At 60.4% G+C, this 26,169-nt stretch overlaps 1 protein-coding gene across 1 annotated transcript; it reads left to right on the top strand.

The window, feature by feature from the left end:
- Positions 1–9,509: 9,509 nt before the first annotated feature.
- On the top strand, positions 9,510–26,169 carry DPYSL4 (dihydropyrimidinase like 4). Its single transcript, XM_060098399.1, has 14 exons — positions 9,510–9,738; positions 13,161–13,249; positions 13,914–14,098; positions 16,040–16,204; positions 17,997–18,058; positions 18,155–18,235; positions 19,692–19,760; positions 20,126–20,246; positions 21,144–21,300; positions 21,542–21,683; positions 22,288–22,458; positions 22,731–22,910; positions 24,415–24,580; positions 25,320–26,169. Exons 1-14 carry the CDS (start codon positions 9,700–9,702, stop codon positions 25,409–25,411), a joined length of 1,719 nt encoding a protein of 572 aa, XP_059954382.1. The 5' UTR covers positions 9,510–9,699; the 3' UTR covers positions 25,412–26,169.

Below are 26,169 nucleotides of genomic sequence, written 5' to 3'. Positions count from 1 at the left end.
GGGTTGGGGGACTGACAGCAGTACTGTCACCGTCTGTGGGATTGATGGAAAGGCCCTGTGGAGAGCTGACGGGGGCAGAAGGGGTGAGGAGGAAGCTAAGCTGGGTCTGGGCGAGACCACCTATTTCTTTTTTTTTAAGATTTAAAAAAAAATTTATTTATATATTTATCTATCTATTTATTTACTTGGCTGCATCAGGTCTTAGTTGCAGCACACGGGATCTTTGTTGTGGCATGTGGGATCTTTCGTTGTGGCGCACGTGCTTCTGTCTAGTTGCGGCATGCCAGTTTTCTCTTCTCTAGTTGTGGTGCATGGACTCCAGAGCACACGGGCTCTGTAGTTTGCAGCACACAGGCTCTCTAGGTGAGGCGCGCGGACTTAGATCCCGTGGCATGTGGGATCTTAGTTCCCCGACCAGGGATCGAACCCGCATCTCCTGAATTGGAAGGTGGATTCTTTACCACTGGACCACCAGGGAAGTCCCCAAGACCATCTATTTCTTGATATTTCCCCCAAGTCAGATCTTTGGGGAAAGAAGACCTTGGCCCCAAACAAGTTTGTTGTCGCCATCTGTTTCTGTTGGGTTTGAAAATGTTTGTCTACGACTTCCCAGAATAGTAGTGCTCACGTGGAGAGGCTCTGCTTTTAGCCCACCCTCCGCTGTGCCATAAGCTGATCATATGTGTATTTGCGTGGGTTACTTTTGAGGGGCTGGGGCCTGGAGTAGGGGTGTGTTTGGGGGCAGAGAGCGAAGATCTGGGCTGCAGGACCCCACCCCTGCCAAATGCCTGTGGAGTTGGGCTCTTGCCCGCCTGGACCTCTGGGTTCAGTGTGCGGACCCGGGTTCACTTGTCTTGTGTGTGTTTCTGGAAACCCCAAGAGGCCCCATGGGCTTTCCCATGGTGCCCACTGTAGTTGGTTCTGACCCCAGGAAGGCGCTGGTCATCCCTACCAACAGATTCATGTTTCCCAACAGCTGAGGTCCCTGTGGGACTCCCCAGCACAAACACAGGCGGCGGGGCCGGTTACTTGGGCTCTATTTTGACATAAATCAGAATGTTGTTTCCTAATCCATATGTACGAATGCATTTGCATCTGTGACCAATGGGTGTTACTGACGAGAATTCAGCTTCTGCAGCTCTGAGCGAGGTTCTGACATCTCTGTGCCTACTGGGCTGGGCACCAACGTGAAAATAGCCCTGCTGCCAGCTGGGTCGTGGTCTGGCCAGATGCCCTCCTGTCCTCCTGTCCCTTGTCTGTCCATTTTGGTAACTATGAAATGAACCCACTTAGTGACCCACTTGGTTGTCAGCGTCCTCGTGTCCTTTAGGCCTCATCACCCATCCTCAGAGCAGCCCAGTATAAAATCACATAACCTCTCCCTCCAGAAGGAAGGTGAGGGTGTGGTCCCCGGTGCCCACCGCTATCGAGACATCGCCCCTCACCAGGCAGTGGGCTGGGAGCAGCACCACATGCCGTGACTCCCTCCACGCCATGCGTCCCTCCTCCCACACAGTGTTCATCCTCGTCCCCATCAGTGCACTGTCCTCCCGCCTCCCCGTGAAGCGCTGCACACGCAGGGACGTGCCCAGTTCGCTCACTGTGGAATCCTCAGTGTGGACCCCAGTACACACTCAGGTCGTGCCTGGCCACTAATACACAGTCAGATAAATGACGACCCAGTAAGCGGACCGACATGCTCACGAAGGCCAAAGGCCGTGTCTTCTCTATTCTGCAGCCTCACGGCCTCCTGAGGTTCCAGAAAACAGTGGAAGTGGGGTGCTCCCAGGTCCCCAAGACCAGCCGCAGGCTCAGTGGCCCACCGGGATTCTCAGGACTCAGTACAGAGTGGTGCCACGGCTCAGATCTATGGCAGTGATGTCATCAAGGTAGGCAGCTGGCTCTGTAAGGGCAGAAGACACAGGAGGAGGCTGGAGGGACCCAGGAGCAGATTCCCTACACTTTCTCCCGCCTGTGGAGGCCACACAGAGCACACCCTCCCCAGCCTGAAAACGCAGCTGTGTGTGTGCGCCGTCTCTGACGGGGAGCCGGGAGTGTCCATTGGAGACTCGGAGCTCAGGGTTGTTACTGGGGCTACTCATTTGGGCACCACCTGCCCGTTAGAATGCCGGCCCTCAGAAGGAGGCAGGTGTTTGCCATAAATCACATCATTTGTACAAACAGTCTAGGCCAGCCCACAAGCACAACCTCTTCTCTCCAGGACGGTTTCAAAGGCCGGGTGTCCAGATGCCAATCAAGGGCCAACCTGGCAGCAGGTCCCTGTGCAGACTGCAGCTCAGCTTCTGCCCAAAGAGGCGCCCTTGAATGAGGAGCCCCCCAGGGCCAGGGGACCAAGGGCAGACCCACCAGATGACCGCACACTCGCCTGTCCTGGGTCTCGCGTGGCTTCAACGTGGTGAGATCTTGGGCTGACTGGGGGGATGGTCAGGAAGTTGGGCCAGCGGCCGAAGAGGGAGGGGTGGAGGACACCATATCGGAGGACATGGGACCGAGGGGCCTGTAGGGACTTGGGAGGTCTGGAAGCCTGGAAGCGGAAGCATGCTTCGGTGCGTGTGTATGTGTGTGTGCGTGTAAGTGTGCACGTGTAGTGCTGCAGTACCAGGGAAAGGCAGAAAGCCACCCATCCTGGACACAGTGGTGGTGAACATTAGCAAAGTCGGGTAGGACTGGCTCAAGAGCGGATCAAGTGACCTCAGGCAGCTACATGTCGTCGTCTTGTCCCTTCAAACTGGGGAGTGACTGTTCCGAATTCTGCACGTTATTTTCGCCAAGATTCTTGTTCTGTGTTTGCGTGTGTGCAGCTCATAGCCCAGGCAGTTATCATCTTAGCTCAGGAAGGCAGTGACATGCGTGGAGGGCAGTGAGCAGGTGGTCAGGGCCCTGGCTCTGGCCAGCCTAGAACTGCGAGCTTGGGAAACCCCTTATAATCTCCAGGCTTCAGCTTTCCCACCTGCAAAGTGAGAGGGTCCTTTCTAACACCCTAGAAGTGGATGAATTGAGTAGAACCTATTTAGAGATGGATCAGATTAGATTTCAGCCATGATGTGTGAGATACTCAGTGAAGTAAGCACACGTGCGATTCTAATGCGTTTAGCGTTCATTCTACTTGGTGGAGCGTCCTCTGACTGAGAAGTTAGTTTTAAAGTTAAAAACCAAAAAAACTCTGTGGAGTTTCTAATGTCTGTGGCCCCAGGTGGTGTGCTCCACCCCACCTCCCCTCTCCCCCTCCCCCTCCCCCTCGCCTCTCACCCACCGATGCTGCTGCTCCAGCGGCTGCTCCAGGGTCCGCCCTCCATGCTAGAAAGAACCTGGGAAGCTCCTTCTTAACTTCTTCTAAATATTAAAGATGTAAAAGGTGAAAAGGAAGAATGAGTACCTAACGGAGGCCCACTTTCTAAGTACCAAGAAGAAATGAAAATTGGGCGGAAACCTGTGCACTCTCCCACATGTGGGAAGGAGCGCTGAGGCCACTTCTGCACATGGTCTCATGGGGCACGGGGACTCGTCTTTGCGGCCTTGCATCTCCTGGGAAGAGCCGTTTGCATCTCCCAGACGGAGGCTCAAGTGTGGCACTATGCCTGGGCTGGAGCCACCATAACCGGATGTCCACCTACAGAGCCAGCGCCTGGTCATTTCTCCAGACCTTCCCCACCAGGAGTCCCCGCCTGTGGCTCAGATGTCTCACACTAACAGAAAGCATCTGTCTTCACTCTTTTTCAGAAAAGAAGCTGCACGTCGCTGAGGCCTAGTTAAAGCGTGATTTCCATTCCCGCCGAGCGTCACGGTCCACAGCCTGGGGGAGTCTGCCCGCATTTGGACACAGCCCGACTCACGGCTTGGAGGTGGTGCATCTGTTGACCTCGCACTCTTGGGGGCCTAAGGTTGTGCTGTCAGTGCTGAATTTGCAAGGGGTGTGTGTGCATGTGTGTGTGCACGCATGAGTCTGCGTGTGTGCGCACACATGTGCTCTATCAGAAGACAGTGCACAGGACTGGGCTCTCTGAGGCACCTAGAAGTTGACCTGCTGCGTAATGAGAGCGCAGCCAGGTGAGAACGTAATGGACAACATTGTAGAAAAGAAACACAAACTGCATTGCCCAGTGGCCGGAGGGAGGTACGCCTATGTTGTCTGGAAGTGTTAGGTTCACTTTGTATCTGTGTCAGAAGAAATGTTCAGCTCTGGTGCAGATGACAGTGGCAGCCAGACCAGGATGAACTGGGAGAAAGCTGACAGGGTCAGACAGACGTGCTCTTTTCTCTAGAGGGTGCCGGTTTTCCGCTGGGCAACGCATTGTGAATCAACACTTGTCCAAGAAGGACACATCCTTTCTATTGTCATTAAAGCCACACTCACTTAGTCACTTGAACAAAAAACGGGGCCAGTTCACTGCCTCTCCAGCTGAGCTTGAAGTCAGGGTTTGTATCTCAAGTCCGAAATCTGGCTGAGTCCTTCCTGCATGCTTTAGTCTTGGTCTAATGATGGCATCGTCTTGACACATTTGTCTACTCAGAACCAAACAGCAGACAATAGTCTTGTGTTAACAAAAGCCACCGTGGAGCTATGGATGAACTCCCAGATTGAAGCCTGATGGACTGTAGGATGGAAGCATGCAGAAGCACTCCGCAGCTCCAAGCACTCCCTGTGGGCCTGCCCGCCCCGTGTGTACCTGCGCAGGGACAGCAGCTATTCAGCTTGGCCATTCCAGATCCCAGAATGTGTGTGTGAAACACAGATTCACACCCCTCGAGTTTATTTGGGTCATCATGATTTTGCGTGTCGTACATAGGTCTGGAGTTCTTCATATGCAACCCCACACCCCGGACACTATTAAGCACAGCTTTGTAATTTTTAAAAGAAGGCAAACTCTACAGGAAAGAGAAGCATGTAAATGTGTACCAATGCTTATGAAGTTGTTATTGTCTGTATGTAAAAAGGATGTCCACTGGAAAGGGAAAATGGCTCAATGAATGTTTTAAATAATACTTCACGTACCAAATTGCACTTGGTACATTCAGGAAAGCACACATTTAGTCGCAATGCCAATTCTTCTCTTCAGATATTGTTCTTATTCATGTATCATAGGCGCCTTCTTTTCATCTGATTACAAAATCCAGCATTTCAGGATTGGGCTTTTGCAAAACAAAGAAGAAGAAGAAGGGCTTCCCTGGTGGCGCAGTGGTTGAGAGTCCACCTGCCGATGCAGGGGACGCGGGTTCGTGCCCCGGTCCGGGAAGATCCCACATGCCGCGGAGCGGCTGGGCCCGTGAGCCATGGCCGCTGAGCCTGCGCGTGCGGAGCCTGTGCTCCGCGACGGGAGAGGCCACAGCAGTGAGAGGCCTGTGTACCGCAAAAAAAAAAAAAAAAAAAAAAGAAGAAGAAGAAAAGAGAGAGAGAGAGAAAGGGGCAAATATGAGCATTTGTCACTGCTTCCTGCTGGTCCAGTGAGCATCTGAAGAATTTAAGTATTTTATAATAACGTGCACTTTCTAAATTCTAGAGTGTACCTTCTTTCAAAACCAGTGGGCTGGACTGAATTCCCTGCGAGTATCGGAGCTCTCTTACCGCTAGCTCTTCAAATAGGGGACGCGTGTGTGTAAGTGTGCCACTCCCTAATGAAACAAGAGGAAGGACCCTGAAAGGTTGAAGCACAGAAGTGTTTACTGTGTAACCGGGACGTGGACACGTATACAGTGTAACAGTTGTCGCCATAATCACTGTGTGCATAATACCCAGAAAAACACAAATGTTTTCGTTTGTCTAAACTACAAATCCATGTAAATTTCAGCTTCCTTGTTGACATGGATGTGTGTACCTCGCTTCCATTGTCTAGAGCTCCAGTCGCTGAAGGACCGTGGCTCTTCCTTAATGGGCTCTGCCCCCGAGGAACCTGTAGCCTTCAGGACGCCCCGAGTGCCTTACAGGGCTGTGAACACCAACTCTGGCAGTCAGGAAGGAGGGTGTGCCAGGAGTGGGTTTGGAGGCGCTGTGACATTAATCTACACTGACCATTACTGCATCATTGACCTTAAGATGGATTGTGTGTTTTAACACAGTAACGGATTTACGTTTAGGCTCAGGAAAATCAAGCTGTAAATTATGTATCAAATCATATATTTGTTTACTGTATATTTTTTAAAAGCTTTATTGTAAATTTATGCAAAAACGAATAAGGACTTCTTTTCGCACAGCAATGCACCAGGCAGTGTTTGTGTTCCCTGAAGCAGTTCCTTAATAACCACTCTCTACACACCGGATAACTCTGCTCAGTGCTAAGCAGTATTCAGAGGCCTAAAATAGGTCTGTATGGTGACCAACTACAAAATTTTACACATATTTTTGTATTGTGATTCCTATGATATATACCAGAGAATTTTTACTCATTTGTAAATTATTGTACAGTTTTTAATAAAAGGTTGTTTTAAGTCTTAGAATATCAAAGTTCTCCTCCTCACAAAGTATTAAAGTTTGGACGTATCAGCTATGTTAGCCACTTCTGCGTTCCGTGTCCACGCTCTGAACGACAATGCCTCTTTCCACACCAAAAAGGGAACTTGGGACTTCTGCTCACTAGGGAGGGGGTGCCGGGGAGCTCACATACAGCCTCATCCTATGTCATGGGGAGTCTTCTGGAGGACAGGCTCTGAAATCAGAGGTCCTGGCAGCACCTGGCTGATGTCAGCCACCAGGGAGGACTGCTCCTGTAGCTGTGTGAGAACCAGAAAAGAAAAGTCAAACCACTGAGAATGGTGAAAGAATTTCTGTGAATGAATAAGAACACATTTTAGCCACAATGATCCCACACAGGTGATTAAAGCCTGTTTGATCTCTTTGGGGGAGTGGAAAACCAAGGTGGGACTGGGACAAGGGCATGGGAAAGTGCTGATTTAGCTCTGCAGGTGCTCTTATGCCAGCCAGTGCTGGAGTGTCCTCGCACTGACTCTCACTGTCCCAACTTACACGCTTTGAAATTCCGGCTGCACTAACAGAACGGAAAGGTTGAGATGTCTTTTCCTTAAAAAACAGTCCCTGCAGGGCTCGACTGACTCACAGCATCGCCCTATGACTCTGGGTGGGCTGAGAGTCCTCCTACTGTGTCTCACCCCAAACCTTGAACTTTTTTTAAAAATTAATTAATTAATTTTATTTTTGGCTGCATTGGGTCTTCGTTGCTGCGCGCGGGTTTTCTCTAGTGGCGAGCGGGGTCTACTCTTCGTTGCGGTGCGCGGGCTTCTCATTACGGTGGCTTCTCTCGTTGCAGAGCACAGGCGCTAGGCGCGCGGGCTTCAGCAGTTGTGGCTCGCGGGCTCTAGAGCACAGGCTCAGCGCATGGGCTTAGCTGCTCCACGGCATGTGGGATCTTCCCAGACCATATGTCCCCTGTTCCCCTGCTCGAACCCGTGTCTCCTGCATTGGCAGGCGAATTCTTAACCACTGCGCCACCAGGGAAGCCCTGAACTTTTTTTTTTTTTTACAACTTTATTGGAGTATAATTGCTTCACAATGGTGTATTAGTTTCTGCTTTATAACAAAGTGAATCAGTTATACATATACATCTGTTCCCATATCCCTTCCCTCTTGCGTCTCCCTCCCTCCCACCCTCCCTATCCCACCCCTCCAGTCGGTCACAAAGCACCGAGCTGATCTCCCTATGCTATGTGGCTGCTTCCCACTAGCTATCTACCTTACGTTTGGTAGTGTATATATGTCCATGCCTCTCTCTCGCTTTGTCACAGCTTACCCTTCCCCCTCCCCATATCCTCAAGTCCATTCTCAAGTAGGTCTGTGTCTTTATTCCTGAACTTGTTTTTAAGGGCAGTCAGGAGTAGCTCCTGTGGGCGCATTCCCTCCCCACCTCCCCCGCCCTGGCCCTCCCGTCTCGCCAAATGTTTCAGAGTCAGAGGCTCCTTCCCTGACGTGAGATCGCCCACAGGGCCTGGAAATGTGGCTGGAGTTCCGAAAAACTGTGGTTTCTTCCGTGCGTGGTCCCCGCCTGCCCTTCTGCGGGTCGAGCGGGAGGTCGGAACCCCGGTTTGCCCCGAGGCCGAGCTGCAGGGCTTCGCTGGGACAGAACGCGCGCCCTCGGCCCAGATCCGGAGCGTTCAGCACTCCCTGCCTGGACAGCGCCAGCTCCGAGCGGACGCCAGGCCGGGCTGAGGGGTGGGTGGGTGGGGGGCCCGCCAGGCCCGGCTCCGCCCAGTCCACGAGAACTCGCCGACCCCGCCACAGGAAGCGCAGGAACCGCCGCCCGTCGCCGTCTCCCGCCGTGGCAGCACGGAGGCCGCAGGAGCCAGCAGAGGCTCTGCCCGCGTGCCCGGGGATGCGGGGCACAGGAAGGCCCGGGCCGGCCCAAGCTCGGCGGAGTTCTCCGCTGCCTGGAGGACGCCTTTGAGAACAAGACGCTGCAGCTGGACGCGCGGGGAGGCGTACACCAGGGTCCGCGAGCAGGAGAGCCCCACAGCGGGCCAAGCCGAGGCCAGGAGGGACGCGGCGGGCCAGGCGGAGACGGCCCAGAGGCTGCCGCAAGTCTCCCAGAGAGGCCCAGCGTGGCCCAAGCCCGCGTCCCACAGCAGGTAGTGGCCGCAGTGCAGAGCCGCGGGCATCGGGGCCAGTGAGAGGGGGACGCGGGCCCTGGACTCCCTGAGACGCCACACGTCCACGCCGGAGGCCGCTGGGGCGCAGTCCAGGGCCTCGCCCTCTTCCACCAGCCCCCAGCTCCTCTGAGGGGACGCGAGGGCTCGCGGCGGGAACTTCTTCTCCCTGACTGGCCGTGTCTGAGCCTGAACTTCTATCCTGCGCGCCCCCCTCCTCAGAACCCGCCCGGAGGCCTGGCCTCTCCTGCCCTGGTCTGCCTCTCCGGTCCGTCCTGGGTCCTGGGGAGCTCTTCCTCTGTGTGTCTCTCTCGGTCTCTTTCTATCCCTTCTGTGTCTCTCCAACCTCCCACCTGACATCAAGCTTCGCGGGGCTGGCCCTGGGGCAGCCTCACAATGAGGTGTTTCACAATGAGGTGTCTCCACTGTCCGGTCCCAGGGCCAGCGCATGGCCTGGCGTTCCGATCCCTGCCCGGGCAATACTCCAAGGAGCCCGGCTTTGGCCTGAAACATCTTTCCGGACGGAGTCCAGCCTGAGCCTGGACTTAAGATTGCATTCAATCCCCACAGCCCTGGGTGCCTCGGGTCATCAGGGAGCTGGTGGCGGGCCCTCGGCTGGACGGGGGTGGGGGGGAAGGGGGTCCTGGCAGGGCATTGCCGGAACGCTCACTCTCCATCCCCGGTGCAGACTCTGCACACACACTGGCCGGGACCGGTCGCAACTCTCTCCTCCTGCCCACCCTAAACAAGTTCGCCTCTCGGTCCTCGCAGGGGCCCGTCCGCGGCCTCAGTTCGCGCCTAGGGCCGGGGCTGGGGGTACAGTCACCGAGCCCGGCCGGGGCGGGGCTTGAAAGCAGAGCGGCAGCGGCGGGCCGGGGGCGGGGCCGGGGGCGGGGCCGGCAAGCGGAGCCGCGCGGCCCAGCGCGCTCCCACCCGGACGCCCGGCGCCCCCACGCGCACGCCTGGGCTCTGCGCGTCCCCCCTGTCGAGGCGTAGCTCGTGCGTTCGCCGCCGGGGACCCCCAGGACCGCAACGCCCGAACCGGGCCACGCCGGCCAAAGGAGACGGCGGCGCAGCCGGAGGAGCAGGATGTCCTTCCAGGGCAAGAAGAGCATCCCCCGGATCACGGTGAGCTCCGCTCCCGGGGCCCGCCCCGCGCCTCCTGCCCACTGCCCCGGGCGGGCCTTGCCTCCGGGCCCCGGGGAAGACCCTCCCGGCCCTGCGCCGGGCCTCCCTCCCTCCGTGTCCAGCCCCCGCGCTTGCCCCTGTGCCGACGCGCTCCTTCCCGCGCAGCCCGGGGTACCCGCGAGCGCCGCGCCGGACCCCCTTTACGGAGCCGGCGCATAGGCCCAGGCCCTCCTCTGCTCCCGGGGAGGGCTGGGGCCGGGGTGGGGGAGGCCTGCTCCCCAAAAGCGCAGATGCGCCCGCCTCCTCCCCCCCACCCCGCCCCCGTGCGTCCGGGCCTCTCTGGGAGCTCCGATTCGGAGTGGGCCGTCGGCGCGGCCCTTTGTTGACACCGCCGGTCCGGCCTCCGGCCTCGGGGCACAGAGATGCCATCCCCGCCCCGCGCCCACGCCGCCGCCGCACCACCGGGAGCTCTTTGTCCGAGACAAAGCAACTCAACCCGGCCTGGAGCCCTTGGCGACCCGAACTCCTCCATGGAGCCGGGGTTCCGAGCCCCCCAGGGGGGGCGGGGGGAGAGAAGGTGGCTCGCTAGTCACTGTGCGGGCATCAGGCAGCTCGGGTCCTGGGAGGCGACCCTCTAACAGCACACGCACTGCTGCGGGAGGTCCCACTGTCCATCCCGCGCTGCCAGGAAACAAAGCCGCCGCCTCCGTGCGGCCAGGAGCCCAGCGGAGGGAGGGAGGGAGGCGGGCGCCTGGGCGCCAGCTGGACGGTGCCTGGGAACCCGCGGACTCAGATCCAGCGGGAGGCGGTGGGATGGCCCAGGGAGTGGCCAGTTCACTTTCTGAGATACTCAGGGAGGAAGAAGCCCGCCCCACCCCTCGCATACAGGAGAGGGTCAGACCTGATGCAGGCAGGGAGCCAGCCGGGGCCGGGAGGGGGCTGATCCCATCTCGGGGCAGCTCAGACTCAAGGTGGCTGGTTTAGGGGAACTTCTACCCTCATCCCGAGGAGCATGGCACCTCATCCTGCTGCATTTCCCTCTTGGTTCCAAAGCCAGGAAGGCTCCCAGAATCTGAGTCCAGACGTCTGAGCACTGGAGGGTGGGGGATTGAGCAGGACACCCGGGCCACGGTCTCTTCCTGCCCAGAGCCTTCCTCTTCCTCTTCTTGGGCTTCTGTGAGAAGGCGTTGGTCCACTGGGGCTGGAGTGGGGGCTGTTGGGGTGGGGGCACTGCAGGGGGAGGCAGGAGGGTCTGAACACTGGCTGAGAAGCTGGGCAAGGTGGGTCCTTGTGATGTGACCTGTCAGGGCTGGGTCTAGGGCCCAGGGGACCGGGCAGTGAGCCTCTGCAGAACCCAGAAGGGAGAGGCCCAGGCAGCTGGGGCCGGGCCATGTGGGTTGGCAGTGGGTCACACAGTAGGTATTCTCAGCTTCGAGGGCCACACTGTTTCTGGTGCAGCTACTCAGCCCTGCAAGAGAGCGGTCCTGGGTGTGACTGCTCCAGTAAAAGCTGAGCTTGGACATTGAAACGTGAATCTCATGTAACTTTTATGAGTCTTGAACGTCTTCTTATGATGTCTTTCAACCAACATAAGATGCAAACCATGCTGAGCTCGGGGCTGCACAGGGACAGGTCGAGGGCCGTGTTTGGCTTGTGGCCACCCTTTTGTAGACTGTGCGGTGGTGGCTTTACCTTTAGTCAGTAGAAATCTGAGCACTCAGCCCAAACTGTTAGATGTTAATAAGAATAGAAAATGATGTGATAAGGCCCATAAGCGATTAATTATTTATCCCCTCAGCAGATTCTTAAGAGTTCTGCTGAGTGCGCCACACACGTCAGTTCTCTTGGCGTCAGGCCGATGGTGTGCAACGGGCCAGAACCCCCGGCCTGGAGCCCTGGCCTGGCCTCTGGGTGGGCGCCCCCGAGCCCCGGGCCGGGTCCCAGACCCCCTGTGAAACAGCTGTCACTCCGGCCTAGTCAAGCCCCAGGGAGTGGGAGGCTCCAGCAAGGTCACGGAGGGGAAGTGCTGCAGGGCTGGGTTCTCGCCCGCTTCGCTCTGCACTCAGCTCTTTGCTCCTGCTTTGTGTTTCTCTCCGTTTTTCTCCACTGAGCTCAGACCATCACCCCTGACGTCGTGCGCAGCTCCATTCCTGGCTCCCCCCTGCCTCCCTCCCTCCTTGCTGACCATCAGAAGTGGGCTTATGGCTGCCCAGCTCTGTGCTGCGGGGCGCCCCGAAGAGCTGACCGAACTTGCTGCCACTTTGTTCAACCCCTTGGGCCACCCGCAGGCGGCACCAGAACCGGCAGGCCCCCCGCTGTCCTCCGGGCCCTGCACCCCCATGGCCTCTGCACCAGCAGCCCCTGCTCCCCAACTCCCAGCCTCTCTGGAGTCCATCGCTCATCCGCCCCATAATGCCGGTCCGGGGCCCCGCATCTCACCCAGACCACATCAGTCCCCACTCCAGCGATGGCCCTGTTTCCATCCTTGAACACCACGGGCTGCTCTCTACAGCAGGCTAATGTGACCTCTGTATGATCATTTAAACCCCAGCTCAAGGCCTCCCAGGTGACGGCCCACTGACTCCCCAAGCCCGGCATGCCCCACCCCTACCCACCTCCCTTCACACACACACCCCCGCCCCCGCCCTACCTCGTTTCCTCTCCTGCATCAACCAGACTCTTTCCTGCCTCAGGGCCTTTGCATGGGCTGCGCCCTGGCCTGAGCTTGAGTCACCTCCAGTTTTAGGTCCTCCGACAGGCCTTCCTCGGTCCCTGAGGCAGCCAGGCCTGTCTCCCATCACGCTGTCACGTCGCCTGCTTTGTGCTCTTGCATCTGTCACCATCTGTGACGTGTGATGTCTGTCTCCCTCCCCAGGGGTAGGGCCCCTGCCTGCCGGCACTGCCTCAGGGCACAGAGATTCTGGAAAGAGCCCGCCCCAGCTGTCAGCCGGAGCCGCCTCTGGGGGTGGACGAGGAGGGCAGACCTTCCAGGCCAGCAGGGGCGTGTGAGACGTGGTCCACCTCCGCCCTCGGCCTGGGCTTTACAAATTAGGCAGCGGGTGTGACGATGATGTACGCTGGTTCACTGCACTGCTGTTCGCACCGCCTCGGCTTTGCCATGGTGAAGCGGGGAGCTAGCCGGTCGTACACCCTGTGCCTTTGGCGAGGCCGGACTGCCTGACCGGTGTTTGCAGGTCATGTACGGGGCCCGTAGGCAGCTGCCCCCAAGGGCCACCGTCTCTGGGCCCTGTGCCCGCCCTCGGTGTGTGTGTGGGATAAACCAGACAGGCTTTGCGCTGGACTTCATGCACACAAATTGTGCCTGAATGTTTCCATCATAATTCCAGGGTAAAGCTTGTGCTCAAGATACTGTTGAGTCACTTAGTTTGGAGGAAACTTACCCACTTCTTTGTTTCTGGTAGAGTGACCGCCTTCTGATCAGAGGCGGGAGGATCGTGAATGATGACCAGTCTTTTTACGCTGACCTGTATGTGGAGGACGGCTTGATAAAGTGAGTTTCGACCTCAGATATCTTCATGGTCACACGTTGATCACACACTATCCAGAAGTTTACTTCGGGGCGAGATCCATGTGAATGGTTCTTTCTTTTCCAAAAGCTCGTTCCCTGGAAATAGCTTTTGCCCAACCCGAGCCTTCAGTGAAGCCTCCGAGAGCGGGACAATGGCTTCCTCGTTTCTTTGTTAACGCAGCTTCAGTATGGTGTGGGGCTCAAAGTAGGTGTTTAATAAATGCTTATCGACCACACCTATAAGCTTGTCTGCTTGTGCTTGTCAAGCAGCTCCAGGGACTTCCCTGGCTGTCCAGTGGTTAAGACTCCACGCTCCCAATGCAGGGGGTGCGGGTTCGATCCCTGGTCGGGAACTAAGTTCCCACATGCCACGCGGCAGGGACAAAACAAAACAAAAAAGCAGCTCCAGCCTCTGGTCAATAAGCAGCGAGTGGACACCTAAGTGACCAGCACAGGGTTGGATGCTCCGTGTTGACGGTCCTGAGCCCCAGAGTGTGGGCTGGTCCAGTTAAGTCTTGGCCGTATTGCCCTTTTCCTCAGGGACAAGAGCCCAAGGGCAAGAGTCCCAGCTCTGCAGCATCGCCAAGGAGCCCGTTCACGTTTGCTCAGGGCTCTTCCTCACCAGCGAAGTCTCTGTTGCTTTCAGACAAATTGGAGAGAACCTCATTGTCCCCGGGGGCGTGAAGACGATTGACGCTCACGGCCTCATGGTCCTGCCAGGAGGAGTGGACGTCCACACAAGGCTGCAGATGCCTGTCCTGGGCATGACCCCAGCCGATGACTTCTGCCAGGGGACCAAGGCCGCCCTGGCAGGAGGGACCACCATGATATGTGAGTGTCTCCTGTGGGGAGCGTCCGTCCCAGACCATGGTCCTCGGGCAGGTTTGCATGTCGCAGGAACAGCTTTCCCTGATGGTGTTTTTCTCTGGCCTCTTTCCCTCTATTACATCTCATTCTAAGAAGTCCTTGAGTGCCTGTCTTTAACCCTGTCCCTCATCCTGAGTCGTGCTGCCTTGGCCAGCTCTGGAGCGCTCCTGGGATTTCCACAGGAGCACCGGGATGTGCGCCCAGTAATTTGTTATTTCCTGGGAAGCTAGCAACTGGCTAAGGACCAGGTTTGGAAAACCCAAGTGCAGGGGTCGTGTTGTCTGAAATGTCAGACACATTTGCCCCCGAACCACACGCCCTCTGAGGCCTGGTTTGCAGAAACTCCCTGCCCATGTCAAAAGAGCTAAAGACGGAGGCTGTGTTTTAGGAAAAGGATGATGAAAAATACTATTACCCTATCAACAAGCCCCAGAGGTACCGTGTCCTTAAGAGCCGACCCGGTGCCAGGCACGAGCACCATCCTGATGAGTCTCAGCCCCGTGCTCTCCTCGTACAGCCCTCTGAGCTGGGCAGAGAAGCCCCAGTTAACAGCTCGTGAGGTGAATTCGCTTGCCCACCGCGAACTCGCTCGTGGCCAGCGCAGGGGCCAGGAAGAGGCACCAGCGTGCAGCCCTCCTCCCGTGGCCTCGAGTGCCATCAACTCCGCACAGACACATCCACTAGGTTAGACCTGGCCTAACAGACCCAGTCCAGCCCCAGCTGCACCACATCCTGGCTGTGACTTCAGGCAACGCAACTCTCTTTACACGCGTCTCACTTCCCTGATCTGTCAGGCAAGAGGAAGAGGGCGGAGGATGCAGCAAGTGGGTGCACGTCGTTGCTTTGCTGTGTCTGGCACACAGCGCTGCCACTGGGAAAGGCTGCGCTGGGGACCCTGGGCTACTTCACAAGTGACATTTAGATGTTGCAAAATCCTGGCCTGGTGTGGTTTACTGAACTACGACGTGGAAAGAAAAACCCAACAGTGGTCCACCTTTTAGTCTGATAAAGGCGAGTTGCGATTTCAGGCCCTTGGTCCTGCTTGTCGTTGGTGGCCCAGGCTGAGCAGGCGCCTTCGTGGTTTTGTCACCTGCTCCTGCTGGTGCTGAGGCATCAGACCAGCCGTGAGGACAGAGATGCTGCAGGCCCGGGCTGCCCTAGGCGGAGCTGCCCGCTGCTCCAGGCTGGAGCTGTGAGCGGCCTGCAGGGTGGGGCCCTGGGTTCGAGACCTGAGCTGTGGGAAGCAGAGGGCCCATGTGAGGACGTGCTGGAGGAAGGCACGGCATTTGCCTGTAACCCCGGGGCGGGTGTGCCTTCCCCCCGGCCACCGCACTCCCAGCTCTTTCCCTGCAGCTGGCAGAGGCTATGAGTGGGGTTTGGACCTTGGACGTGGGGTTGCCGGCAGGGTGGGGTGATGGTGCAGTGTCCATGTGCGTTCCCAGTTTCCCCGGGGAGTGGGGTGGGAGCACTGCTTGAGGGGTGTGCGGCCAGTGAGGCAGGAGGGAAGCCAGCCTCGTGCGCTGCTGTGGGCAGGCTCGCCGGTCCAGCGCCACGGACAGTGGCGCCGCCTCTCCCCCTCCAGGGGCACCTCACTCAGGCCAGGCCTGTGCAGGAGGTGGAGGCCTAAACTGCCGCTGGGCTCCTTGGGGGGTGTCCACTGGAGAGTGAGGTCCTCCCCTCTGCTCAGAGAGACGCTGGGGACGAGGGGCGGGAGATGCCTCTTTGGACAGAACCGACGGGCAGGTTCCCAGCAGCCTCAGCCCGGTGTTGGGTACGAGGCCTCTTCTCTGTGTTTCTCAGACGTGCTTCCTGGTTTCCTGGGAACACGAAGCCGCTCTCCCTTGGAGGCCCATGTGGTTCCAGTGGCACGGGTGGGGGGCTTAGCTGACCACGCTGTCCCCACAGTGGACCACGTGTTCCCCGACACGGGTGTGAGCCTGCTGGCGGCCTACGAGCAGTGGCGGGAGAGAGCGGACCGTGAAGCCTGCTGCGACTACTCCCTGCACGTGGACATCCCCCGCTGGCACGAGAGCACCAGGGAGGAGCTGGAGGCCCTGGTGAAGGACAAGGGTGAGTGGGACGCCCGGCCGGGCGGCAGGGCCTGGGCTCCCCTGGCCTCGGGTGGACTCTGTGTGCAGCTGACCCCGGGGCAGGCGGCCGGGAGCTGGGAGAAAGTTGGACAAGAGCCATTCGAAGATCTGCTAGGCTGAGAGGTCACCTGCGTCCGAGTCTGGGGACGCATCCCGTAGCTGTTGTCCTCACAGGAGGACACAGCAGGGACCTCCCTGGGGGTCCAGTGGTTAAGACTTCACCTTCCAGTGCAGGGGGTGCAGGCTGGATCCCTAGTTGGGGAGCTAAGATCCCACATGCCTCGCGGTCAAAACACCACAGCATAAAACAGAAGCAATATTGTAAGAAAATCCAATAAAGACGTAAAAAAAAAAGAGGACACAGCAGTCAGTCACAGCTGTCCCCTCGGTCCCCTTGTGTCTTGACCCTGGATGAAGGATCAGCGCTATAAGCCTTCTTAGCATCTTAAGAGCCTTTAGAAGGAGATGCCTTAAAACCTAGTGCCGCCTCAGCTGAAACAGGACGGTTTACAGATGAGGCTTAGTTTTTTTTAAAATCAAAAGTCCTGAAGCTGAAACCACATCAAAGTTTATAGAGGATTTGACAAGTTAGCTGGACGTCGTAACTGAGCTCCGGTGACTGGCTTCGAGAGTGGGTCTAGCGCACAGCCGGGAGAGGAGCTGGCGGGGCTGGGACGGGGGCGCTGGCTGCAGACCCTTGGCCGGGCCCTGGAGGCCACAGGGCCCTCCCCGCAGGAGACGCTGCCACCCGCCCCACTGTACCTCCGAGGGAGGCAGGGAGTTCGTCGAGGCCATTTCCCAACGAGCGACGGTCCTCACGCCCGCAGCCTTCGGCATGTAGGACCCCAACCTGCGGTGGGCAGGGCGCTCTCAGCCTCTGCACCTCATTCCAGGCAGTGGCTCCGCCACCCGGGTTATTCCTTAACAGGATCGGGAGGCCTGCAGCCTTGCAGCTCCGAGCAGAGGTAGAAACCAGGCACCTGCCGCCACCACCCTCCTGCCAGGGCAGAGCGCTGGTCCTGGCCTGCTGCGTGGCGTCCAGGGACGGGCCTGCACGCTGACCAGTAGCCTCCACCAGGCGCCCTGGAGCGGGTTGTCACCTGGGGGGTCGGCTCGTGTGGCACTGGGTGACAGTTTCCCCTGCGTGCCCTTGCTCAAGTTCGCACTTTCGACCCAGCGAGATGACAGCGAGGAGGGAGGGGCCGCACGCCACTGGTTTGGATGGTGGGGGGTCAGGTGAGTCCCCAGCTGGTCCCGAGTCCGCACAGCACAGGAGAGCTCGACCCTGGCCTGTTGGGGCCCTGACGCCGCGGGCAGCTGGCCCTGTTCCTTCTGCTTTTCCTGAGAGCCTGAGCGGGCGCTGTGAGCGGGGCCTGGCAGGCGCCACCAAGGCCCGCAGGCCAGGTGGCCAACGTGAGGGCCCCCCCGGCGCCCAGTGCGGGAGGGGCTCCTGTGCAGCCCGGGCGGAACTCAGGCGGTGAGCCTGCAGCTCACGGCTCCCTTCCGTCCGGGGGGCACAGGGCTCCCGGGGCTCCCGGGGGCCATGGGGGGTTAGTGGGCGGGGGGCAGGGTCTCACCTGGCTCTGCCACTGGGGAACAATTAGTTCCTGACCCCAGAGCTCGAGCAGGAGGCGCCGGGGTGACTCTGTCCCCGTCCCGGCTCAGAAGAGTGTGGGGCTGGTCCCTCAGGGCCACCAGGCCAGCTGGCGGGGCCCCTGGAGCTCGGGGAGCAGTGGAGGCTCCTGGCATCCACCCCTCCTGCCTCCCCCCAGGTGTGAACTCCTTCCTGGTCTTCATGGCATACAAGGACAGGTACCAGTGCACAGACGGCCAGGTAAGGCCAGGTGCCGAGCGGGGGAGCGAGCAGGTGTCTCAGGCTGCTGTGGATGGGAGACACACAGCCTCACAAAGCCCGTGTGCCTCTCCCCAGATGTACGAGATCTTCAGTGTCATCCGGGACCTGGGAGCCGTGGCCCAAGTGCACGCAGAGAACGGCGACATCGTGGACGAGGTGTGGGCGGGGCTGGCGGGGTGACCGCTGCCCACTTGGGTGTGAGCACTGATCCCACAAACCCTGACGGAGGGAACCTGGAACTTGACCCAGTAAATGGCTTGCCCAGGTCAAAGGTCAAGCAGGCAGGGCGTCAGGGAGTCTGGGGGGCTCTTGGCCATAACAGATTTTTCCATGATCATCACACTTCTGATCAAAAATCCTCCAAAATCAGGGACTTCCCTGGCGATCCAGTGGATAAGACTCTGCACTTCCACCATAGGGGGCGCAGGTTCGATCCCTGGTTGGTGGCGGAGCTCCTATGCTTCGCGGTGTGGCCAAAAAAAAAAATTCTCCAAAATCAAAGTGTTGCTTCTTGGTGAGGGGTGCCGAGACTGGGGTCTCCGAGCCCTCCGCCCCGTGGACTGAGGCCCGTCCCATGAGCACACCTGTTGGGTTAGTGGCGCTGACTTCAGTCGCGCCCCAGGCTGCCTGGGGGGTGCCTGGCCCTTCTGTGCACGCCCCCACCTTCCCTGTGGGCCCAGGGCTGTGAGGAGGGTGCCCCCAGCCTCTGCCCTAGACCCCGTTTTCCCGCCCGCCCACAGGTGCAGGTTGGGTGGGGCGCCTGGGAGCTTCCAGGCCTCCTGGGGACCTGGCGGGAGGTCGCGCACACACGGCCCCCTCCCCAACATTCCAGACCTCCAGAGAAGCTTCCTGGGACCCGTCGGGCTCTGCCCCTCCCAAGTTCAACGGGAGGGCGGTGACACTCAGGAGGGGCACGTGGGGTTCCGGGCATCGGGTACTGTATGTGCTTCCAGGGTTCGAGGCCAAGCCCGGCAGGAGACGTCGTGGGTCATGCTTAGTGTTCAGGACGGTGGGCCGCGAGTGCCGAGGAGGCTTATTAGGGGGTCGGTGGGATTCTGCTCCCCCATTCTCCACGCCGAAGCTCGTTTACACCATAGTGTGCTGCGGCTCAGACCTGTAGGATGAGTGAGCCTGCCCAAGAAGAAGCCCCGTCCCTGACTGTACGCAGCCGCCACGCACTCCCCGACGCGCACGCCCCTGATGCGCACGCCCCCGACCGCACGCCCCCGACCGCACTCCCCGACGCACGCCCCTGATGCGCATGCCCCCGACGACGCATAGACTCCGCCGCGCACGCCCCCGACGCGCACGCCCCCGACGCTCACCCACTGGGGAAACAGCACGGCAGGCAAGGCTGTGGGGTCTTGTCCCCTCACTTAGGGGGCCTGCGACCTTGGGCAAGTCCTTGCCCTCTGCAAGCCCCGTTCCCTCATCTATAATTGGGGGAGCTGGAGTCACTCCGCTTCGGGTCACCCCTCTGGTCCATTCTGAGTTCTCTGGGCCTGGTGATCCTCAAGGGCCTGGAAGTCCGGGCTCATCTCGGGGAGCACGGGTCGTCTCAGGGTCAGGGTGTTCTGGGCTGTGTCCAGGCTAGAACGTGGTGTGTATTTAGGAGCAGAAGCGGCTGCTGGAACTCGGCATCACTGGCCCCGAGGGCCACGTGCTCAGCCACCCAGAGGAGGTAGGTGTGAGCTTGCTGGGAACACCCCCGTGACTGGGCCTTCATCAGGGGTTGGGTCTGGCCCTGTGGTCCCGGCCGGGCTGTGATCCCGCTGTCCTCGTCTGGAGGCATGAATCAAGGCTCACGTCCCCTCCTACCCCTGGTCACCCTGAGGCCTTTATGCGAGGCCAAGAAGGTGGCGTGGTCAGCCCTGGGGTCTGCGTGGGTTGCCCAGATTCTGGGCACCGAGCCCCAGGCTGGGTCCTCACCCGCCCAGGGGTGCTCCCTCTGGGCCCGGGGTCCGTGGGTGGTCTGCGGGCATCTCACGCCCATACGGGTCAGGAGGCCCCAGTGTTCCCGTGTGGCCTGAGCGCCCCCGCCCCCAGGTGGAGGCTGAGGCCGTGTACCGCGCTGTCACCGTTGCCAAGCAGGCCGGCTGTCCCCTGTACATCACCAAGGTGATGAGCAAGGCCGCGGCCGACGTGATTGCCCAAGCCAAGCGTAGAGGTGAGTGGCGGCCCTGGACCGGGGCGAGGGGCGAGGGCCTCTGGGGGGGTCTGTCACGTCCTCAGCTTCCCGGGGCTGGGCCAGCTGGACTGAGGCTCAGCGCAGGCAGACCCCACGGAGACGCAGCGGCCGCCCTGCCAGCCTCTTCCTGGTGGGGTGGCCTCTGGTGCGGGGGCACCAGGGCTGTGGCCGGTGGCAGATGTGGGCACCTGGTCCTTGTGTGGGGTGGGTGGCCTAAGTCTCCCCTCTTGTCCAAACAGCAGGGGAGCACCTGGGGGCCTTGAAGGAAAAGTGAGGCCTAGTGGCCCTGTTTGCACGGAAGTGAGTGTCAGAGCTGTGCTCCGTGCGTGCGTGTGTCTGTGTGCACAATGTGTGTGGCGTGTGGTGTGAATGGTGCGTGAGAGTAGACCCTCACGTCGTGTAAGGGAGCTTGGCCCAGATGACCCTGGGGGCCCATGTTACTGTCCGCTGGGCACGTCCTGCGTCCAGGAGCTGGGGTGCGGGTCCCGAGGGCTGGATGCCCTCTGACCCTGGAAGCTCAGGCCATGGAGGAGGCAGGGGGTCAGTGACGGAGCCAGGTCCTTGCACAGAGGCTGTGGCCAGGCGGGGCGGGCAGTCAGTTGACGGTGTCTCACTGCAGCCTGTGGCCCCAGCAGGGGTGTGGGGCAGCGGGGACAGAGAGGACCCACTTCGGGAGCCCCAGGTGGCCTGGCGGGCGCCCCTGAGCAGGGGAAAAACTGTCCAGGCTTGGGAGATCAAGGGGCAGTTGTGCGTCAGCCCTGGGACCACAGGGCCAGACCCACCCCATGATGAAGGCCCGGTCGGGGAGGCATTCCCAGGCCCTGCCCGGGTCTGGGGACATGGGGGCCGGCAGTGCCCCTCACGGCCTCACCGCAGGGGTGGTCGTGGTCGGGGAGCCCATCACCGCCGGCCTGGGCACCGACGGCTCCCACTACTGGGCCAAGAACTGGGCCAAGGCCGCAGCCTTCGTCACGTCGCCCCCCCTCAACCCGGACCCCAGCACTGCAGACCACCTCGCCTCCCTGCTGTCCAGGTAGGGAGCTGCCTCCGTGCCCCTCGCCCTGGCCTGCCCTGTGCCCGCCGGCAGCTCCAGGCCTCTTGCGTCCGGAGAGTCCGCGCCGGGGTCCTTGCCCTCCCATCCGCACCCCGAGGCCCCAGCTCTGGCTTCTCCGACAACCTCTCCCCCACCCCACCGTGGGCCGAGCAGCCGGGTGGGGGTGGAGCCAGCTGGGCCTTTGGCGGCCCCTCTGGGCTCTGACTCCGGCTTTCCTCAGCGGGGACCTCCAGGTGACCGGCAGTGCCCACTGCACCTTCACCACTGCCCAGAAGGCCGTCGGCAGGGACAACTTCATGCTCATCCCCGAGGGCACCAACGGCGTGGAGGAGCGCATGTCTGTGGTCTGGGAGAAATGCGTGGTGGGTGCAGCAGTGGGGACGCAGGGTCCTCCCCACAGAGCGCTGCCTGTTCATCAGAGAGGGGAGCCCCTTGAGCGGCAGATTCACCAGAGCAGAGGTTGGGGCTCGTGAGCCCCAGGGTGTCGTCCCCCAGCCCTGCCATCCGGGGCTCCCTATGCACACGAGCCAGGGAGAGTGGGGTCCCTGCTCCCACTGGTGGAATTACACTCTGCAACGTGTCCCTAGGAGGCCTGAGATTTCCTCAGACCTCCATCTCGCTTGGAGGGCCCTGCCCATGGCCTCTGCCCCCACGCCCCCAGCCCCGGTCCTGAGCCCTTCCCTGGGCTGAGGCCCTGACCCCAGGCTCCTGGCCACCCCAGGGGGATGGTCGCGTCCTTTGGGGACACAGACATCATTGTGGAAGCATCAGCATTCATTTGCCCACAAAGTGAGCATGGAGACCAGCTTGGTGCCCAGGAAGGACCAGACCTGCAGGCACGACTGAGGCACATGACCCGCGGCCTAGGGGACAGGGGCCACCTCCACACAAGAGCCCCAAGACCAGACCCCACCTGCGGTCAGGAAGGGCGCCCCCCCGACTCACCCCCGCCTTCTTACTTCTCAGGTCTCAGGGAAGATGGACGAGAATGAGTTTGTTGCCGTGACCAGTACAAATGCAGCCAAAATCTTCAATTTTTACCCAAGGAAGGGGCGGGTGGCCGTGGGCGCCGACGCCGACCTGGTCATATGGAACCCCAAGGCCACGAAAATCATCTCTGCCCAGAGCCACCACCTGGTGAGAGAAGCCTGGTCCCACGTCGGGGTCAGGGTCGGGGGCCTGGGGAGCCCCGCAGCCTTCCTGGGGGGGTGAGCAGAGCAGCGGAGGCGGGAGAGCGAGCCCTCCGCCGGCTCCTCCGGGCACGCTCTGTGCTCCTGAGAACCGTGCCTCGGGCAGGGGTGCAGGGCGCGGCGGCCACTGCCCTCTGAATCCCGGCCCAGCCGAGTGGGCGCCCCCTCAGGGGTCCTGGGTCAGGAGAACGCTGAGCAGGCCCTGGCTGTTCTCCCCAGAACGTGGAGTACAACATTTTCGAAGGCGTGGAGTGCCGCGGAGCCCCCGTGGTGGTCGTAAGTCAGGGCAGGGTCGTGCTGGAGGACGGGGCCCTGTGCGTCACCCCCGGGGCTGGCCGCTTTATTCCGCGGAAGACCTTCCCCGACTTCGTCTACAAGAGGATAAAGGCTCGCAACAGGGTAAGGCCTGAGCCAGGCAGGCGGGTGGGCATGAGCTCTCAGGCCTCCTCCGGGTCAGCCCTGCCCACGGCCACAGTCGGGAAAGCACAGCGGCCCCACTGCTCCGGGCGCTTCTTAGCGGTGCTTCCCCGCGTTCGTTACCAGGCAGCCCGTGTCGCTGTAGAAAGCGTGGGTGTGAAGCAAAAAAAAACGCCTCGTAGCCACCCCCCAGGTACACCGCCACTAAGGCTAGCAGAGCCCACCCAGGATTTCCCTGGGAGCAGATGGGGACGTTAATAAATGAAGGAAGGAGAACACGTGGTTTACACGGCATCCATGAACTTGGAAGTTGTGAGCCCTCGTCTTCCCATGTGGGCTTGGCCAGCTGCCCGCTGAGTCTGGCGGATGCACCAGGTGTCCACCCAGGCCCCACGCTGCACGTGCAGGTGGTTCACGCATGTGCACAGGCACACACACACACAGCTGCACACATGGTTATTGTACACTCTGGTTTGCTTTATCCCAGCCCTGTTTCCAGTTTTCTAGACTAAAGACGTTGTCTGAGCTCGTAGTGAGGAGGGATGGCTTTCGGGCTGGGCCGGGGGCCAGGTGCTGGTCTCCTTCCCGGGAAAGGAGGGTGGAGGCTGCCCTAACTCGCAGACACTTCTGTCTCAGGCTGCAGGGCCCACACCACGGCTGCTGCCCACATCTGACCTGGGCACGCCACCCCCTCCTCCCTCAGGGTTCAAGCCGGGCTGAGAGACAGGGTCCAGGGCAGAGGGCTGGACATCACACCCCTTGGGGTGAGGTCCGGGGCACCCCTGGGCACTGACCACTGGGCAGCTCCGTGAGGTGGCAGACCAGCCCCACGTACAGCCGCGGCACGGAGCGGGGAGAGGGGACAGCTCCCCGTCGCACACCCGGGGTGATGGGGGCAGGGGCTGGATGCAGACCTGAATCTGCAGAACTCCACAGCCCACGATCGCTCTTGCCCTGAGGCCCTGCCTCACTGTGACCCCTGTGGGGCAGGATCTGCTCAGAGGCCCTTGGGGCTGGGCTCAGCCCCACAGTCATGAGTGTGAGCCACAGATCCCCAGGCAGCCGCCAGCTGCAAACACAAGCACAGCTGAAGGGTTTGCCTCAACCCTGGGACTGTTGGTCCGTCATGGTGGCTACTGGGAAGGGCCTCTGCCTCTGGGGGCCATTTTCAGGGAGGGCAGGACCCAGGGCCACCACCTCAGGGCTTCCTCGGGAACACAGCGGGGGCTGCGTGGGGGGCCACCATACGGTGGGTACTGAGGAGGCGGCAACTATGTTGGGACCAGTTTCTGATTCCAAAAGGAGACCCCTCCGCAGGCCACCCCTGGGCGAGCAGCTCCTCCAGCTCGGGGCACCGCTGCCCAGCCTTGGGGGAGGGAGGGGTGTGTCCACACTCGCGGGTAGTCACCCCTGTTGGCGGGGAGCCCCCTGCCCTCGAGCCCAGGGCCCGCGCAGCACCCCCTCATGCCAGCCTCTCGGCCCACAGCTGGCAGAGATCCATGGCGTGCCCCGAGGCCTCTACGACGGGCTGGTCCACGAGGTGATGGTGCCCACCAAGCCAGGGGCCGGGGTACAGGCCCGCGTGTCCTGCCCGGGGAAGATCTCAGTGCCACCCGTCCGCAACCTGCACCAGTCGGGGTTCAGTCTGTCTGGTGAGTTGAGCCCAGCATCTGTGGGACCCGAGGACTACGTGGGAGTCCAGCCTCCAGCCCCCATTGCCCCATAATGCAGAGGCACACATGTGAGGCGCCTAAGGATGGGGCCTGGGGGCTTCAAGGGCTCTGGGGACCCGGCGTGCGGCCACCAGGCTCAGGCCTCTGGTCAAGGTCTCAGCTGTGCTCCCGGCCTGCTAGGATTCTAAGAGAAGCCCTGAGCCCCAGGCTCTCCCTGCCAAAGGAGCCAGACCCTCCCTCTCTCTTCCCAGCCCTTGGATGGGGGCCAACCCAGCCCCCTGACATCCTGTCTCAGCCTCCCTACTGGGGAGGTGATGGTGGTCCCTGCCTGCCTCCTGGGGATGTAGGGCCAGGGGCAGGTCCCCTTTGGAATCCAGCATCGTCCTAAAGGCTAAAGACGGCCTTCTCCCATCACGGGGGTCGGTGCAGGGCAAGACCCACGGGAGGGGCGAGCAGGACTGGCCCAGCCTCTGCTCCTCTGGACCGGATTCCCAGAGGGTCAACCTTGACCTCCAGCCTCTGGCCGCACGCACACCTGGCCTCACTTGCCTGCTCATCTGAGGCCTCAGTGGTGGGAGTGCCTGGCTGACCCGCCAAGGCCGTCGGGGAGCGTGGGGGGCCTGCAGTGTGGGGCTGCGGCTCCGCATCCCTGGTCTCGCGGGTGTGGCGTGTTTGCGTCCCCTCCCCAGCGCCACTTCCACTCCTGGCTTCCCCACAGGCTCCCAGGCCGATGACCACATCGCCAGGCGCACGGCTCAGAAGATCATGGCGCCACCTGGCGGCCGCTCCAACATCACATCCCTGTCCTAGGTGCTGCTCGTGCCAGCGGGCGGGCGTGCCTGTAGGCGACAGCCACTCCCCTCTGTTCCCTTCCCTTCGTTGAACCTATTTTGAAAGGTGCCTGGCCTTACCTTCCCCTCCCCAGAAACTCTTCTCTTGGGGTCCCACGTCCTGTTACGAGGAGCCCCCACAGGAGAGGCTGAATTTGGGGAGGTTTCACTGCCAGGGCAAGGAGGCTGGACATGGTGGCGGGGGCAGCTCAGGTGGCCCTGAGCCCGGGTGCCAGGTGCCTCAGGAAGACGGGGGCCTCCTAGGATGCCCAGGGCAGCCGGGCCAGGACGAAAGGCTGGGGGTGTTTTGCCCTCGTCCCTATCAGGAACCACTGCCCTGAGGACCCCCAGCTCTGCCATCCGCGCCCACGGGCAGAGGTGCAGCCCGTCCCTGTGTGCCTTAGCGCAGGCAGGAGCACCCCGGCCCTGCCCAGAGCTGCTGTGACTCCAGGGACCCACCAGGAACACGACGTAGGGCCGCTGCCGGCAGGACTTCCTGCAGGTTGGTCTGTACACTTCTCCAAGGGCCAAACCTCTGCTTTCGTAGAGCCCATGTCCAGGGAATTTTAGGATCCTTTAGCTAAGATGCTTTCCTTTTACTACTAAGTGTGCATTGCAGTAGTTTATTAGAGCAGCAGTTTTGTGTGGTGAGGACACCTGTAGCCAGGAACCTGCCTGCCACCCACAGCCCAGCAGCACTGTGCCCCAGTCCACGTGAATCAAGTCGATTAAAGGCAT

Source organism: Mesoplodon densirostris, chromosome 1 (assembly GCF_025265405.1).
Source record: "Mesoplodon densirostris isolate mMesDen1 chromosome 1, mMesDen1 primary haplotype, whole genome shotgun sequence".
NCBI classification, from domain to species: Eukaryota; Metazoa; Chordata; class Mammalia; order Artiodactyla; family Ziphiidae; genus Mesoplodon; species Mesoplodon densirostris.
The sequence above is the reverse complement of the archived record's forward strand: the minus strand, read 5'-3'. Positions and strand labels throughout refer to the sequence as shown.